The sequence below is a fragment of the Mesoplodon mirus genome (genome assembly GCF_964341445.2).
Source record: "Mesoplodon mirus genome assembly, chromosome: 12".
Classification (NCBI taxonomy): domain Eukaryota; kingdom Metazoa; phylum Chordata; class Mammalia; order Artiodactyla; family Ziphiidae; genus Mesoplodon; species Mesoplodon mirus.
Window position 1 is genome coordinate 60,967,748 of NC_138988.1, and position 18,296 is coordinate 60,986,043.

At 35.2% G+C, this 18,296-nt stretch overlaps 1 protein-coding gene across 1 annotated transcript in view; it reads right to left on the bottom strand.

Annotated features, from left to right (window-relative positions):
- The window catches only part of KHDRBS2 (KH RNA binding domain containing, signal transduction associated 2), a gene marked incomplete at its 3' end in the record, with an annotated part of 651,690 nt that overhangs the window by 326,686 nt on the left and 306,708 nt on the right, over window positions 1-18,296 (bottom strand). The window contains exon 4 of the mRNA XM_082639746.1: window positions 9,137-9,283. Within this exon, the coding sequence (XP_082495872.1) occupies window positions 9,137-9,283 (147 nt within the window). The remainder of the gene's footprint in view (window positions 1-9,136; window positions 9,284-18,296) is intronic.

An 18,296-nucleotide genomic window follows, 5' to 3' on the forward strand; every position in this document is an offset into this window, starting at 1 on the left:
GAAGTAATAGGAGTTGTTACAAAAGAAGAAAAAAAGGAAAACATATAGAGAAAATATACAAATAATGGGGAGAGAATTGCCCTGAAAGAAAGACCTAACACTGCCAGTAAAAAGAGCTCACCAACGTCCCCGTGGGCAAATGAAGAAAGGGTGGGGCCTGCACGGATCCTGGTGGAATCCTTCAATACTGGGGACAGGTTCAGTAAACTTATACGTGCTCAGAGAGAAAGGACAAAGCTCACCTGCAGTGCTGGGAGCAGGAGGAAAGCAGACCTGCAGCCAGAGGTACTGCAAAAAGGGAAAGCACTGCGTTGTGAGAAGCTGAACTGCTCCCTGAGCTCACTCGGCTGAGAGGAAGAGAAGTAATATTTGATGATCAACAACACTTCCGTAGCCTATCATCCAAATAGCCCATCAGAGGAAAGTACGGGAAGTACAACTCCAACCAACCAACCGAACTAACCAGGTTATTACAGGGCGAGTTTTACAGCCCATCTTTCTCCAATTTCTTAACATCTTCCACCCCACCTGCCAAGACCATCCACAAAGTTCCAGGAGCATCAGACCCTGAGGGGTGGAAACAGTGGCAGGAGCTGAATGAGCAGCTCACAGCTCCTTCACCACCGCTATGCCCCAAGCCATAAATTCAGGGATGAGGGGAGCTTTGAAATGGATTTGAACTTGAAATCATAAATTGGAAATGACTGGACTTAAAACCTGCATTGTGTAAATTAAGACTCTTCTTAAAGTAGAATGAGCATAAAGCTAAGTGATTTGCTCAAACTATTGGTAATGAATAAGGGAGAAGGACAGTGGTTATAGAAAAATAAAACCAATTCCAGTGTACTATACTGAGTACAGACTATCTAGTAAGCCATTTGTACTTGTATTTTAAGGAATTGTATATGCATCCTTACATACACTACGTAGAGAGATTGGGTAGAATAAGCAGAGAAAGGGACAAAGGCAAGAATTAGAGATGAGATAGAAGATACATTTCTTGGAGGAATGAGGACTCTTCCAAGTTCCCTGAATATCTAAGTTGAATACTGTCTAGAGGAATCAAACATTTCCCATTGTAGCTTGCTGAAAGAAGCTTCAGAACAGCAAAATGAGATCAGTTAATCAAGGAAGGGCAATTCAAAATAAGCTTACATTGTATCTTGTGGAGCTGCAAGATAAGCTCTTTAAAAAGTAAGACCTAATTGCAAAAACGAAATTGAAGGCACATTTCAGGAATACATAATTTTGCAAAAATAATCAGTTTTAAAATATAGTATTCTCTGTAAGTTTTTCTTGTTGCGTGAAAATATATGTTTTCAATATGAAATAGTGGGTCATCAACACTGTCAAGAAGCTAATCAAAACACTCTCTTTCTCTGCCCCCCACCGCCTTCTCTCTTTTCACTTTCTGTCTCAATGTCTAACTCACCATTGTCTGTATGGCAATGGTCTTTGTCAACAGTTGATTTTTCTTGACTCTAGAAATAACACTTTCTGTTTGATCAGTGTTGCCTGATCTATCATCACTATTGTCCATACTGTCCTCATTCTCCAATCTGGTCTCCCATTTCCAACTCTCTCTGCAATATTTCTCCATAATATTTATCTTTTAAGTCTTGAAAACAGTTTTCTCATTCTTAAATTCTACAAGGGCAGTGGCTGATGTAAAACAAATTGCTAGAATTGTGCTTGGCATACATTTGATGCTCAGAAATATTCCTTGAATTTAAACAAACTGTTTGCCTTGTACCATTTATGTCACTTATTTAAACAAACCTTTCATATTTCATTAATTAGTGCCATTTATTTTACTTATTTGAATGACTTACTCAGTTAACATTTATATATATATTTTTAACAGATTCTGATTATTGAGCTACTTTTCTGCCTTGTTCCCTTTCTTTGGACCAAATTCTTCAGTAATCATGAGACTTTTTGTCCATCTATAAAAGTATTTTCAGGGTCAATGTTGGCATGTGTTTATTATGTATCTACACATTTGGCAGGATTAGCATTCAGTAAAGTTTTGAATATAATATACATTCTATTGATCTATTGACTTTCCTTAACACTAAAATCCTATAAAATTAAGAGGTGAGATTCTCCCCTTGGAGATCAAACCTGTATCCTTAGGAACTACAATCTGTAACAACACAGATAACTTTTTAGGAATGCTGCTAAGCCTTCATGTTAATGACTACATATGGAATTGCAAAAGCAGTTCTTTTGATTATAATGTCAGTTAATGTGGAAGAAGTAACTCATCAAAATGAAATCAAGGTACTAGTAGAGATGGGAGAATGATGCTCAGCAACTAAAAAGCAATCAAGGCTCATGAAGAGTAGCCTTAGAGAATTCAGAACAGTGGCGTCAAATGAGACCAGAGATAATTAATGATAAATTGTTTCTTAAATAGAAAGCAGATGATCACATCCTGACCCTAGATTCATAAAGTGAACTTTTGATTATCTGTACTGGAGAGGAGTAAGACAACACTTGTATTAGGGTTTGTAGAAAAATCACACTAACAGAATCCATTGCTTCTTTCTTCTGTCTTTCAGGTTATGTCAATCAATTAACAATGCTAAAGAGGTCTTATGTGTCAATAATAATAATAATAATGTCATATTATTATTAATTATATAATTATTATTATTAGTTCTATTCTAAGAACTAGTAATAATTTTAATTATTTTAAAGTCATTGGCCTGTATTATCTATTACAACTTATCAGATAAGAAGAAGTACTCAATATTAGATGATTATAAAATTTTGCAAGTATAATCAGAATATGATCATAGTGCTATAGCAATATAGGAAACATTTCTGTGCAAGTAATAATTACACAAATGCATAGCTTGTGCTTAGTGCTCTTAGCTACCGCACTATTAGACTATAGTTAATTATGGGAAAGAAAAGGGAATTCACTGGTTTTGAAGATAGAAATCTGAGGAAACTCTTGACAACATTTTAGCAACCACCACAACAATGAAGGAATGACATCCAGGTTCTGTTTCCCCCTCTGCATTGGATGTTATTGTTTTACTCTGTACCTGATCACTCTCTGGCCTGACGGATGTTGTTGCCTTACATTGTGAACTCCTGCCATCCCCAGACAAAATGTATCTGCCATGCCCCAACTTGTGGTCTTTTTTTTTTTTTTTAATTAAAAAAATATATATTTATTTATTTATTTTTGGCTGCGTTGGCTCTTCACTGCTGCGTGCGGGCTTTCTCTAGTTGCCACGAGTGGGGGCTACTCTTCATTGCAGTGCACGGGCTTCTCACTGTGGTGGCTTCTCTTGTTTCAGAGCATGGGCTCTAGGTGCGCGGGATCAGTAGTTGTGGCACGCGTAACTTGTGGTCTTGACACATCAAAATTGCTTTTGCTGGCTCGTGGGTTTTTATTTAATACATTGTTTTCCTTATATCCTTCTCACCTGCATAAAAGCTTCCGACCATATTTTCGCTTTTTAATCAAATCATAGCATGAATTTCTATACATTTATATTACATCTATTTCTAAACATTCTTATGTTTATAATCTTCTAAAATGTTATAAATTTTTTTTCAGTGCATGAAAGTCTAGATCTTCTTCCATCTCCAAGACTGAAAATACCCTGCATTTTTTTAATTTTCCTTATATCTATTTACTTTCCTGTATGATTGCAGTTAGCAGTCAGTGTCATTTTCCCATTTCAAAGCTAGGGTTACAGTCTTTGAATTGTCTTTGAAGAACAGAAAGCAAGAATGTCCCCTATTTGCTTTTACCATAAGGAGGAAAAGAGCTTTACTTATCCTCTGTAGTCACACTCTTGGTAGGTTTCCTATATAGGTTTCTAATATTTCAAACTTGAAATTATATAATATGCCCTAATTGGCCCATTTCAAGAATCACATCTTTGTCCAAGATATTTATCAAATCAATGCAGGAGAGAAATAACCCAGAAAGAACCATTATTTTCCGTGCTGAATTGACTTAAAGTCGCGTATGTGAGACTGATAGGACTAACAAAGGACACAGACACTGACACACACACACACACAGAGACAGATATAAAACTTTACATAAGTATAAAAGTTATATGTATACGTGTGTGTGTGTGTGAGAGAGAGAGAGTATTCACGGCACTTTTGGTGTTACTATAATTGACATAAAAATGCTTCAAACAGCATGTTTTCTTTTCTGGTATTTAGGAGGAACTAAACATGTGGTGTTGGGACTGTCCCTCTGGATTTGCTAGTTTTCTATAGGAAAGTGTTTTTGCTGAGATCTGATACACGCACACACACACACACACACACACATCTTTTCTTTAAATGGTACAGACCTTTAGTGACGATCATCAGAGACAACTCAGGCAGGACAAATACTACTTTTCCCGTTCAATAGACTCTAATAATCCCACAGTGCTGGGTCACATGTCCCCCTGGGAAAGTCTGAGGCCATCCATGACAGACTTGGTAGAAATGAGTGTTGTGATCTCTTAATTCTGTCAGTAACTAACTCTTAAGGAGGTAACAAAGTACTCTATTTGTTATTGTGACCTAAATCTAATTTCTTGTTTGTGTGGAAACTCCTCTTTTCATCGTTTTTTACTAAAGGATGTATAAATTCACATTCAATGGGCAGAATTTTGCTTAAGGCTTCATAAGTCTTGATTATGAGATAGTGTATTTTGTTTTAATCATGAGTTACTTATTCAGCATTAGTAAAACTTACTAATTCAACTTAATTTCAGGTGAGAGTCAGCCAATTTAGGAAAATTAAATATAGCCATTATTTTAAAGTAATCTGCTGACTAGGATTGGAAAAAGGGAAGTTGTATTTGGGGATACCAGGGAGTCCCATTCACAAACTATGATGTATTAATAAATGTCGCCCCTAACATTGTGCAAGGCACAGTCTGCACAGCCTTCTGTGGCAGTTCTAGTGCTTGAACTATAAAAAAACAGAGTGTTACAAAATATAATAATGACAATACTTGTTTACCTTTACAGCTTATAAAGGGAAGAGAAGGGCATTCACATTATTAGTTTAGAGTTTTATAACACTTTTGTCGGTATTTGTCAAATAATTTATTTGACACTCCTAACCTGCATTTGCAAGACAAATTAGCTAATATAGCACCGTCTCAAAGCATTAAAGATTTAAAATTAGCAGCATTCACCAGCAACCCCACTACTGGTCATATATCCTGAGAAAACCATAATTCAAAAAGAGTCATGTACCACAATGTTCATTGCAGCTCTATTTACAATACCCAGGACATGGAAGCAACCTAAGTATCCATCGACAGGTGAATGGATAAAGAAGATGTGGTACATATATACAATGGAATATTACTAGGTCATAAAAAGAAATGAAATTGAGTTATTTGCAGTGAGATGGAAGGACCCAGAGTCTCTCATACAGAGTAAAGTAAGTCAGAAAGAGTAAAACAAATACCGTAGGCTGACACATATATATGGAATCTAAAAAAAAAAAAAAAGGTTCTGAAGAAAGTAAGGGCAGGACAGGAATAAAGATGCAGACGTAGAGAATGGACTTGAGGACATGGGGAGGGGGAAGGGTAAGATGGGACGAAGTGAGAGAGTGGCATGGACATATATACACTACCAAATGTAAAATAGAGAGCTAGTGAGAAGCAGCCACATAGCACAGGGAGATCAGCTTGGTGCTTTGTGACCACCTAGAGGGGTGGGATAGGGAGGGTGGGAGGGAGACGCAAGAGGGAGGAGATATGGGGATATATGTATATGTATAGCTGATTCACTTTGTTATAAAGCAGAAACTAACACACCATTGTAAAGCAATTATACTCCAATAAAGATGTTTAAATTAAATTAAATTAAATTAAATTAAATTAGCAGGGTTCAAGTTATTGATGTTTTATTGACCTGCCACTCTCCTTGTTTTGATAGGACTGAATGGAAACCACCAAGCTGGAAATTTTTCCCATGGCAATAATCATTCATACATTTTAACATATCACTTAAAGTACTAAAACTGTATTGTTTTCCAACCTCTGACATCTTTCAGACGTTTCATGGGGAGTTGTATGTTCTACAGTCAGGAGTCTTAGACGATCACAGCCTATTGTAGGACAAGTTGGGTAGATGGTGGATAACATAGAGGAAGATGAAAGTTCTAACCATGGAAAGACGCTTCATTGTGTAGAGGAATTAGATGTCAGTGGACCTCCGTACTATTTGACATTAGCTTTCTATGTTGTTCTAGTTTGCTTCTTACTGGGTATAATTCTTCACCTGTGATATTTGTAAATATTAATATCCTGATATGTGAGTGTTTCTATGGACTTTAATATAAATGTCAAAATAAACCTGAATTACCAAGTGATTTCATATAAAAGAAAAAGAACTGACAGTTAATTTTTGCCCCTTGTGGTTCTGGTGATGAATGAAGCTGCCATCCTTTGCTTGGTGTTGAGGCCAGCAAGGCAAATGGGAAAAAATTACCAATTAGAATGGCTTTCATTGACTGTAAAATTTACTAATTCAACAATGAGAGTTATCAGAGTATTTATTTTTTAAAAGCTTATTCATTCATAGAAAAAAATATTTATTAAATGCTTCCTATGTGCTTGGCATAGTTCAAAGTGGGAGAATAAAGCAGTGAAATGATACAATAATCCATGTCCTCATGATACATATTTTACAGGGAAACCAACAATAAATAAGTTATATATATATATATATATATATATATATATATATATATATATACATACACATATATATATACATATATATATACATATATATATATATATATACATATATATATAGTACATATGAAGCTGTTAAGAGCTATGAGGAAAATAAGTAAGTGAAGAGGGTCAGGGCATGATGGGACAGTGAATCACAGTGCTAAATCGGGTGTCTGGTGGTATCGTGGACAAAATATAACAGGGCTGTACAAATATAACGAGGTTACTTTAGACTGTGCAGTGATGGAAGAATTTCCTGCAATGTTACCATGTGAGTTGAGACCTGAATGACAAGGAGATGGCTGTGTCAATATTTTGGAGAAGAATCTTCAAAGGCCCTTAGTGAAGAGGGAGTTTGGGGTGTTTGATGCACAGTGAGGAACTGTTGGACGGGCAGATAAAACCAAGAGGCAGCAGGAACGGGTCACACTGGCCAAAGGAAAGTTTTCTGTTTTCCGTCTCCATCTATATCTGTTTAGGGAGAGCATCTTGATTGTAGGGTACTATTCCCCAGACCTCACGCAGATGAGGTTTCAATGCCCTGCATCATCCACAGACACTCCCTCAGTCAGTCTATCAAACAAATATTTATTGTGCCAGGTATGACTCTAAATGATGGGAATACGAGAGACACTGCCAGCCCTGCCCTCATAGAGCATATATTTCAGTGGAGAAGATATAAATGAAATGATTACAAGTATCAAGGGGTCTAAGAAGTAAGTGAGATGTATTACTGGTATTTATAATAAAATAGGGTTAACCTAGCGTACAGCCTAGGTCTAAAATCTATGTAGTAATGAGATAATATTTCATCTTATGTATTTCACTTAAAAAAGTCATTCCAAGATTTTATCTACTATAATAATAAGATAGATTTAAAATGCCAATTTACTTATATATAATATATATAATAAAAAATATATATAGTGCTTTATAATTTTCTCTGTCCTTTCATATGTGTTACCCCATTTAATATTCACAATACTTATGACAGAGGTCAGTCTATTATTATTACCTTCTTTTTAAAGATGAATAAGCTAAAGTTCTGAGAATTTAACTGATTTGTCTACAGTCACAAAATGAGTTCGTAATGTAGGCAGTCCTAGCCTTTTTCTATACCACCTAGATCACTAGAGGTCTGGTCTGAGCTAAATATAGTAAAACTGTTTACCCAACAGCACCAGACATTTAGTTCAGAAGCAAAAGGAAGAGAGAACATAGCATTCTCACTTTAAGAAACATGGGATCTATTTAGGGAAGTGTTCATATAAGTACCAGATAATAAATTGTGTAGAAATTCTGTGTGCATATAAAGTTATGGAATAATCAGAGTGGTATGGGATTATTCTATAACCTTGTCTTGACAGGAATTTTAAAACTGGGCATATAAATAATGTGGTTAGATTTTGACGCTTTTCCATTCTGAAATTCTCTGTTTTTTTTTCCCCCATTCTCAAAATCACTGCCGATCAATGAATCTTACCCACAATTTCCTCTGAGTTTATTGCTTAGTTTAGAAATCTACAGTGTTTCTTAATTGCACAGATTAATCTTAGCTATTCTCTTTTTCTCTGTCCACTGAAGACTCCTGCCAGGGCAATCCAGAAAACTTTACTCAGCATTCTCTTCTAATTATCTTATTCCCAGCTCCAAGCCGAATGCCAAGATTTTTATTCGAACAACCTCTTCCTGGAATGCTAAATTGTCGACCTTTAGGAAAGCTTCATTCATTTAACCTTCCTCTATTTCTTAGAAAATCAGTAGAGAATTCTATTCAGTATGCAACCCTGAATTTGCTCCCTTACTATATGAAAATTCTCTGTTTCCCTCATATAGTGCAATGAGTTTATTTTTCCAATTTTTGTGTGATGTCAACAAATGTCTAGTTTTACTACTATTGATTATTTTATGTTTTGTAATGAGCCAGCACCTGACATACTATTGCATAAGATACATTTGATATTTTTAAACACTATTGTTGTCTTGTTACACATATTATGTTTAATCTTTTTCCCCTTCCACTCTACCTGAAGATATTCTCTACTAATTAAAAATTATGAACAATATATGTCAACTACCAAGAAATTAAGACACAAGAGAAAAGTATACAACTTCAGTTACGTATTTGTGTTTATGTGTTAACTGTCTTATTCTTCATGGCTACGAATGGGTGCATGGCATGCAGTGTACTGAAGACAAATGCTGCTTCCAAACCACCATTATGTGGGACCAGGTCCTGTGCTAAGTGCTTTTTGTATTCTTTTTAATTTTTATCTTCATATCAACTCTACAGATAATTAGTCTGCAATATGTTTCTTTTCTAAAATGTCAGTGAAAATCAAAGGCACATTTTTTAATAGAAACTGATGAGAAACATCTTTGTAAAAATGAAAAGCACTTACGGGAACCAGAAATTTTTTAATCTCTTCCAGTGCATGACTCATACGTGAATAAGCTTCCCCAGGTGGAGCAAACACTTCAATTAATACATGAAGTTCATCACTCAAGTGTGAATATTTGGCTTCCCCACTCTTCCTTAGTTCTTCTTCCTGTGAAAAATGTTATTTTTAGAAATACAAATCCACTCATTTTGCAACGATTTAACATTTGCTGAGAAGATGACAGAGGGCATAATCTAAGCAAATTTTCCCTTAGTAGAAACTCTTTGAGAAATAAAAATCTGGAACAAGCCATTTTTGAGTGTTGAAATGATTCTTTTAAAAAAAATCTGGCATTTGTTTTTCTCTTTCTGACTTACTTCACTCTGTATGACAGACTCTGGGTCCATCCACCTCACTACAAATAACTCAATTTTGTTTCTTTTTATGGCTGAGTAATATTCCATTGTAACAAATACCGTATGCTAACACATATATATGGAATCTAAAAAAAAAAAAAAAAAGGTTCTGATGAACATAGGGGCAGAACAGGAATAAAGATAGACATAGAGAATGGACTTGAGGACACAGGGAGGGGGCAGTGTAAGCTGGGACGAAATGAGAGAGTAGCATTGACATATATACACTACCAAATGTAAAATAGATAGCTAGTGGGAAGCAACTGCATAGCACAGGGAGATCAACTCAGTGCTTTGTGACCACCTAGAGGTGGGGATATGGGGATATAAGTATATGTATAGATGATTCACTTTGTCATACAGCAGAAACTAACACAACATTGTTAAGCAATTATACTCCAATAAAGATGTTTAAAAAAAATCTGGCATGGTTATCATCTACACCACATTTTCATCAGCTAAATAAAAATGCTAAATCCCCAAAAAGAAGTGACAGAAATGCCATTAACTCCTCAGTGGACTCCACTGGAAGGAAAGGATTGTTTTTGTGCCTGACAAGTAATCATTTGCAGATAATAAAACCAAGATGACCACTGGTCTTTAAGAGAACCAGGATTTTCTAGAGACTTTTTGAGAAGTGGTGAAAAGCTCCCCATGAAAGTGAGCAAAGCCGAGGCACCTCGTGCCCGCAGGTGTAGGTCATCATCTGGCTCCTACCCACCACTTCGCTATCTTGGCTGCCTCACTTTGGTCAGTATAGAGGAGTGTATTAAAGGGATGGCTGTTAAGCATTATGTTGGCCTTGATTCTGCGTGAGCTACATACCCTCAGATTTTTTGTTAGTACTGCATCCAAGTCATTACTGAGGGCTGATTAATTCAGTTCAGATGCTGAGCAGATCAGCTTCTGATCCATGTACTTTGCTCACGTATGTTAGGTGTTTTACACACATCTCCAATCTCACAATAACCTTGCACAGTATTCACATAATTCAGATTAGGAAATTGATTTTAAAAGACTTTAAGTAATCTCAAGTTGGGATTCAAACCCAGCTCATTTTGCAACCAGATTTGCATTTGGATTTCAAGAAAGCAAAATTTAGTTAAAAATTAGCATATATAATATTAATTATATTTTACCTTTCTTGATTCTCCTCCCCCTAAATTAGCAATTGTTTCACTAAATTTCAAAGGATAAAATTTTTTAAAGTAATTTTTAGTTTTATGTGTGGATGAAATTGGAAGTGTAACATGAATACACCTAAACTGGATAAACAAAAGTAAATTTGCTATCTATTTCATATGAGTTAACTGTATGACACATGTTAAAGTGTTTATCTGATTAGAAATGCCCATCATTTCAACATAAGAGGGATCCATAAAAGAGATAGAAAGGCCTGCTTGTTTTCCTGTGCCTCCCACACCTACTCAAATCTCTCTCTCAGCAGTACTTGTCAGCCCGGGAAAACACTCTTACTTTCCTAGGCATACATTCTCTATCTAACTAGAGTTTTTACTTTTATTAAAAAGGTTTCTCTTAGTGTCCAATTTTGATACTTCTCAATACTTCCTCAGCTGGTTTCCTGATGGTTATTAAGGGCTACTTACTAGCCAAATTTAATAAGGTCTGCCACTGGAAGTGTGGCATCGAGATCAGAATTATAACACTTGACTTCAGACTCTCAAAATGAGCCAGATGAGATATCTTTGCAGTAGAACCAATAGGCTGTTGTTCATGAAAAATGCAACTTTCTATTTAAAAACACATTTTCCTTTTTCCCAACATCCACCCCCCCCAATCAAACTTTATATAAGCGTATGAGGAAACTGAAGTCTTCAGAGATTAATCAACTTCTTCAAGGTCAAGTGTGAGTCAGGACTGGAGTCAGGACTCAGAGCAGTAGGGGACGGCTCTGATAAAGACTTCAGAGAACCAAAGTTACCACAGCGGAACCTCCCATGAGCTACTGCTGGTTATTTTCAAAACCAGACTCATACTTTCAAAGGTGCTGTATTTGTCCTTGCTCCTGGGGATGACTTCTGACAAAGCAAAATTTCCCAAGCTTTAGTTCCTTCATATGTGAAGTTAAGATAATAGCATGTACCTCAAAGGATTTTGTGAGTTTTGAGAAAATTGAAGAATATTTTGTATACTAAAAAATGTCATATGAATTTAATATAATAATGATAATAAATATTATTTCCAATTTCTCAAGTAGTATTTTAAAATAATGTTTGTCTTTTTCAACAGGGACCAAAATAAATGTGGCTCAAACAAGAAGAAGAGTTATTTCTCTTTAATGAAATAGTCTGTGGCTACAGGAGGCTGGAGGAGCAGGTGGTCTTTCTCCGCACCCTTTTCCAGCCCCTAAGATGTTCCTCTCATATGTGTTGATGAAGGGGGCTGTCTATCACAACTTCTGGATTCCACTTCGTGGAAAAAAGAAAGTGTGGACAGCAAAAAGCTTCCTTTCAAGGACGTGTACCAGAGGCTTCATATATCAACTCTGCTGATGTGTCTTTGGCAAGAGCGTGGTCACATGGTGGCCCTGGATGCAATGGAGGCTCTGTATGTGGATTCAGACTGAGCAGCCGTGAGGCCACCTAAAATGAGACGGCTTCGTTTATGACAGAAAACAGTGAGAATGGATCTGCTTGATTACGAGCTGTCTTTGCCATTCAGTCCTCATTCAGGGAGAGTTAAAATGACACTTGATTGGTATATCTAATTTCGATGAATACTTAGCCAGTATCTATCAGAATGTTCAGATTTTATTTTCAAAATCAATACTTTACACCCTGGTTGGATTTATAATATAAAGCTCCAAGTTTCATTTGAGTATAAGCAGACATCACAGTCATCCTGAAAAGCACAAGGTCCTGGACACCAGTAAGTATATTTATAGTAATTTAATACAGTCTCTTGAGGTATTTCTTGAACAAGAGGTCCAAATATATTATTGGAAAAATGTTTATCTTTGTAATAAATGCATTATCTAGTAAGTCAATTATGAACTGGGTGGTAGTGTTTTCATGTTTCTGCCCCATCATATCTTGCATGTTTCGTAACAAAGATCATAGTGCCCTGGAAGCTTACACTAGTTAGAACAGGCACCCAATAGGAAGAAGAGTAAAGAAAAAGATTAAGAAATTTAGAAATGCTAGAAAAATCTTAGGTGTAAACTGAAATGAATGATTCCAAAGTTAACACTAGGAACATTGGATCTCCATCTAATAAAGACATGGAAAAGGGAAGAGAGAATAAATCAAAAGAATGTGAGATGCACACACCAGAAGGTGAATCTACTTGACGTGATTCAAAATTCCATTTTAAAAGACTGGACACTCAGTCGATATTATTTAGTCTTCCATGTATAAAGACATATGTATTCCACTGAGGGCATTTACTTTAGCCACTGACCTTCAGAGGATAATTCTTGGTGTTTAGCTATTACAAAGGAACCACAAGCTAATTATTTTAAGTAAAATTATTAGTTGCTAAACATTAGAAATTGTTTACACAAGATCATTAGGGGATAACAAATCCGGTGTTACATATCCCCAAATACTCTAACCCACGCTAACCTTAAGGTAAACTATAAGTTAAACATATCAGTTTTTATCAGTTATTTTTTAGAGAATAGCACGGCACTAAAGAGAGTCTAATTTGAATTGCATTCATGTATTTAATTGATAAAAGGATTTTAAAGGAAACTTTCTCTTAGGAATTATCATTTGTATTTTATCTTCTACAAAAGAATGTTTCTGACTTGGAAATAATTTGACAGATAGGGAAATTTCCTCTTAATTCAAAATAGCATGTTCAATGAAGAAAACTTCAAAAAAACCTCAACAATTACAAATGTATTTTTTTACTCAACAATCATACAATTCAATATATATTGTTAACATTTTCAGTATATTTTCTTCAAGTCACTTTTTAAAACAATACCAGTAATGGAATAGATGTCATAATTTTGGTATTACTTCTTAGGTTATAGGTATGCAGAGTACTTTCCATGGATTATCTAATTTTATCTGCAAAATTATATGCTAGATAATATTGTTTCCCTAATTTTACTGATGAGGGGACTATGGCACAGAGAGAGAAACTTATCCAGAGTTATACAGACTATGAATCAGAGAATAGGATCCAGTTAATCTCATAACAAAGGTCAAATTCTTAATCAGTATAGGTGTATCTCCGGTACACGTACTTAGGTGTAAGTAAACATTTTATACATCCATATATCATGGATATCTCTAGTTTCTAGAAGACACTACACCTTCCTGGTATCCAGTCCTATGTAGTACTGTGCCCTACACTGTGCCCTAGAGCAGGTTACAGGTCTTGATCCACCAAGCACATATACTGTGAATTTACTTTCCCTCCCCCAAAGATTCTGCTTCCTTTGTAACTCTGTGTCATTACTGCTGGGCGAAACTATTATTTTCAAGGTTCTCACTCAACTCCTATTTTATGAAGAGCTTACCTAAAAATGCTAGTGATTTCACATCACGAACTCTGTGTCTGTAATTCCCTAACTCTCTGTCTGTAACTGCCAGTTCCATAGAAAGCATTCATCCAAAGTTTTTAAGGTTGAGCTCAGATTAGTTTACACAATTTCTCATGGATATTGATGTTGTATCCCTAAAACAGATGTGCTTCAGGATGGGTCATTTTCTATTTTCTTGAACAGTTTGCCCAACAGCAAGGGCAGGATGGTTAGGACCCGCCACCCCCAATTCTATTCTGGGGTAGAAACTCAAGTCAGCTCATAACTATGTAGTTTATCTTAGTTCAGATGATTCAAGATAAATTCCCCAAAATAGGACACAGGATTAGATGTCCTCTGTGCTTTGGTGAAGCCATTTGGTGCTTGGATTTGCCAACTGCAAATTTTAACATAAAACTCAAAATTTCTTAAAACATCCTATAAGATCCACTCTAAAAATCATTTATGGGTAACTGACTTCATTTAAAATATCAGAGGGGCAGAAAGCAAAGAGGTCATTTTGTGTCATTGTAATGATAATCTCATTACAGACAGCTCAAAAAAAATCCTCCTTCTCTTCTCCCCAAGCCCTTCCCTGCTTCATTACACAATTTTAATTTTTTCTCTTCTGTCTCTAATTTTTGTTATTACTCTGTCCTCCCACCTGGAATTTCCTAGGGAATTTCAAGTTATTTTCACCTCTATTAAACAGAGTAATTTAGTTACTGAGTGCTAATTCCCAAGCTTATATGCCCAGCTCATAATGGAGCTCAATGAAATAAAGGGGACGACAGTTATTTGGCCCTACTATCCTTAGAAGTCTCAGTGGTGATCATTATTTGTTACTTGGAATGACCCTTTAAAATTACATAAACACACACACAAATAGAGTGTTGTTTAAAGTGGGATATTAGTGAAAGAAAGTGTTTACATTTTGTCAAATTAAGAAGAACAGTCACCTGCTTTGGGTAATTTTTGTAGAATATGCTATAAATTGTTCATTTTTTGATGTAGACCATGTATTCCTCCTTTGTGCTACTCCAGATTTTGTTTTGTCCTTCCATAGTCTCCTGAAAGTCACCAACACCAACAGCAGAGAGAACACCTAAGTAACTGAGTTGATGTCCTACTCACCATTTCTTTAATTGAAGCATAGTTGATTGAAAATATTATATTTTCAGGTGTACAATATAGTGATTTAATATTTTTATAGGTTATACTCCATTTAAAGTTATTACAAAATAATAGTTATATTTCCCTGTTCTGTACCATATATCCTTATTGCTTATTTATTTTATACATAGTAGTTTGTGTCTCTTTATCCCATACCCCTATCTCACCCCTGTCCCTGTCCCTTCCCCCAATTGTAGCCACTAGTTTATTCTCTATATCTGTATTTTCTGTTTTGTTATATACATTCGTATCTACATTCATGTGTTTCATTTTTTAGGTTCCACATATAAGTGATATGAGTATTTGGCTTTCTCTGCCTGACTTATTTCACTAAGCATGGTACTCTCTAGGGTCATCCACAGTGTTGCAAAAGGCAGTTTCATTATTTTTATGGCCATGTAATATTCCATTATATACACATCTTCTTTATCCATTCATCTGTTGATGGACACTTAGGTTGTTTCCATGTCTTGGCTATTGTAAATAATGCTGCTATGAACACTGGGTACATGTATCTTTTCTAATTAGTGTTTTCATTTTCTTTTGATATATACCCAGGAGTGGAATTGCTGGATCATATGGTAGTTTTATTTTTAACTTTCTGAGGAAACTTCATACTGTTTTCCATAGCGGCTGCACCAATTTATAGTCATACCAACAGTGTACAAGGGTTCTACTTTGTCATCTTCACCAACATTAGTTATTTGTTGACTTCTTGATGATAGCCATTCACACAGGTGTGAAGTGATATCTCATTGTGGTTTTGATTTGAATTTCTCTGATGATTGGTGATACTGAGCATTTTTTCATGTGCCTATAAGCCATTGGTATAGCTTCTTTGGAAAAGTGTCTATGCAGATCTTCTGCCATTTTTAATTGAGTTCTTTGGGTTTTTTTTTTATATTGAGTTGTGTGAAATGGTCATAAATTTTGGATATTAACCCCTTATCCATCATATCATTTGCAAATATTTTCTCCCATTCAGTAGATTGTCTTTTCAATTGACAGTAGTTTCCTTTGCTGTACAAAAGTTTTAAGTTTGATTAGGTCCCATTTGTTTCTTTCTGCTTGTATTTCTTTTGCCAGGAGACAGATCCAAAAACTATTGCTACAATTTATGTCAAAGAGTGTTCTGCTTATGTGCTCTTCTGGGAGTTTTATGGTTTTTGATATTATATTTAGGTTTTTAGTCCATTTTGAGTTTATTTTTGTATATGGTGTGAGGAATTGTCCTAATTTCAATTTTTTATATGAAGTTTTCCAGTTTTCCTGGCATCACTTATTGAAGAGGCTTTCCTTTTTCCATTGTATATTCTTGCCTCCTTTGTTGTAGATTAATAGATCATAAGTGCATGGGTTTAGTCCTGGGCTCTCTATTCTGTTCCATTGCTCTGTGTCTGGCTTTGTGCCAGTACTATGTTGTTTTGATTAATATAGCTTCATAGCATAGTCTGAAGTCAGGAAACATAATAACTCTAGCTTGTTCTTTTTTCTCAAGTTTGCTATGGCAATTTGGTTTTATGGTTCCATATAAATTTTAGGATTATTTGTTCTAGATCTGTGAAAAATGCCATGGATATTTTGACAGGGATTTCATTAAATCTGTAGATTGCTTTGGGTAATATGGACATTTCAACATTATTAATTATTCTTATCCAAGAAGATGTGGTATCTTTACATTTCTTTGTATCATTTTCAAATTCCTTCATCAATATTTTATAATTTTCAGAGTATAGGTATTTCACCTTTTTCATTAAGTATATTCTCAGGTATTTTATTCTTTTTAGTGTGACTGTAAATTGGACTGTTTCTTTAATTTCTCTTTCTGAGAGTTCATTTTAGTGTACAAAAAAGCAACAGACGTGTATGTCAATATTTTATCCTGCAACCTTACTGAATTCATTTATTAGATCTAATAGTTTTTTGGTTGAGACTTTAGAGTTTTCTCTATATAGCATCATGTCATCTGCAAATAGTGACATTTTTACTACTTCCCTTCCAATCTGAATGCCTATTTATTTTTCTTGTCTGACTGCTGTGACTAGAATTCCAATGCTATGTTAAATACAATTGGTGAGAGTGGGCCACTCTCATCACTTGTTCCTTGTCTTGTTCCTTGTCTTGTCTTGTGCCTGATTTTAGAGGAAAAGTTTTCAGCTTTTCACCATTGAGTGTGATGTTAGCTATGGGTTTGTTAAAAGTGGTTTTTATTACGTTGAGATATGTTCACTCTATACCAACTTTGATTACAGATTTTATCGTGATTTGATGTTGAATTTTGTCTAATGCTTTTTTTGTGTCTACTGAAATGATGTGAATTTTATCCTTCCTTTTGTTAATGTGGTGTATCTTACTGATTGATTTGTAAATAACAAACCATCCTTATATCCCTGGAATAAATCCCACATGATTATGGTGTACGATCCTTTTTATATAGTGTTGGAGTTGGGTTGCTAATATTTTGTTGAGGATTTTTGCTTTTATATTCATCAGAGATACTGGCTTGTAATTTTCCTTAATTTTTGTAGTGTATCTGGTTTTGGTATCAGGGTAATGGTGGCCTTGTAGAATGAATTTGGGAGTGCTCCATCTTCTTCAGTTTTTTGGAATAGTTTGAGAAAGATAGATATTAGCTCTTATTTATATGTTTGGTAGAAGTCTTCTGTGAAGCCATCAGTCCTGGGCTTTTGTTTGCTGGAATTTTTTTTTGTCACAAGATCGATTTCACTACTAAGTGACTGTTCTGTTCAGATTGTCTACTATTTCTTCCTGATTCAGTCTTGGAAGGTTGTATGTGTCTAGAAATGTGTCCATTTCTTCTAGGTTGTCCAATTTGTTGGCATATAACTGTTTGCAGTATTCTCTTATGATTTTTTTTGTATCTCTATGGTATCAGTTGTTATTTCTCCTCTTTCATATTTTGTTTATTTGAGTCCTCTCTCTTCTTCTTGTTGATACTGGCTAGAGGTTTATAAATCGTTTGTCTTTTCAAAGAAACAGCTCTTGGTTTCACTGATTTTTTAAATTGTTTTTTAGTCTCTATTTTAATGATTTCCTCTCTGATCTTTATTTTTTCTTTCCTTCTGCTGATTTGGGG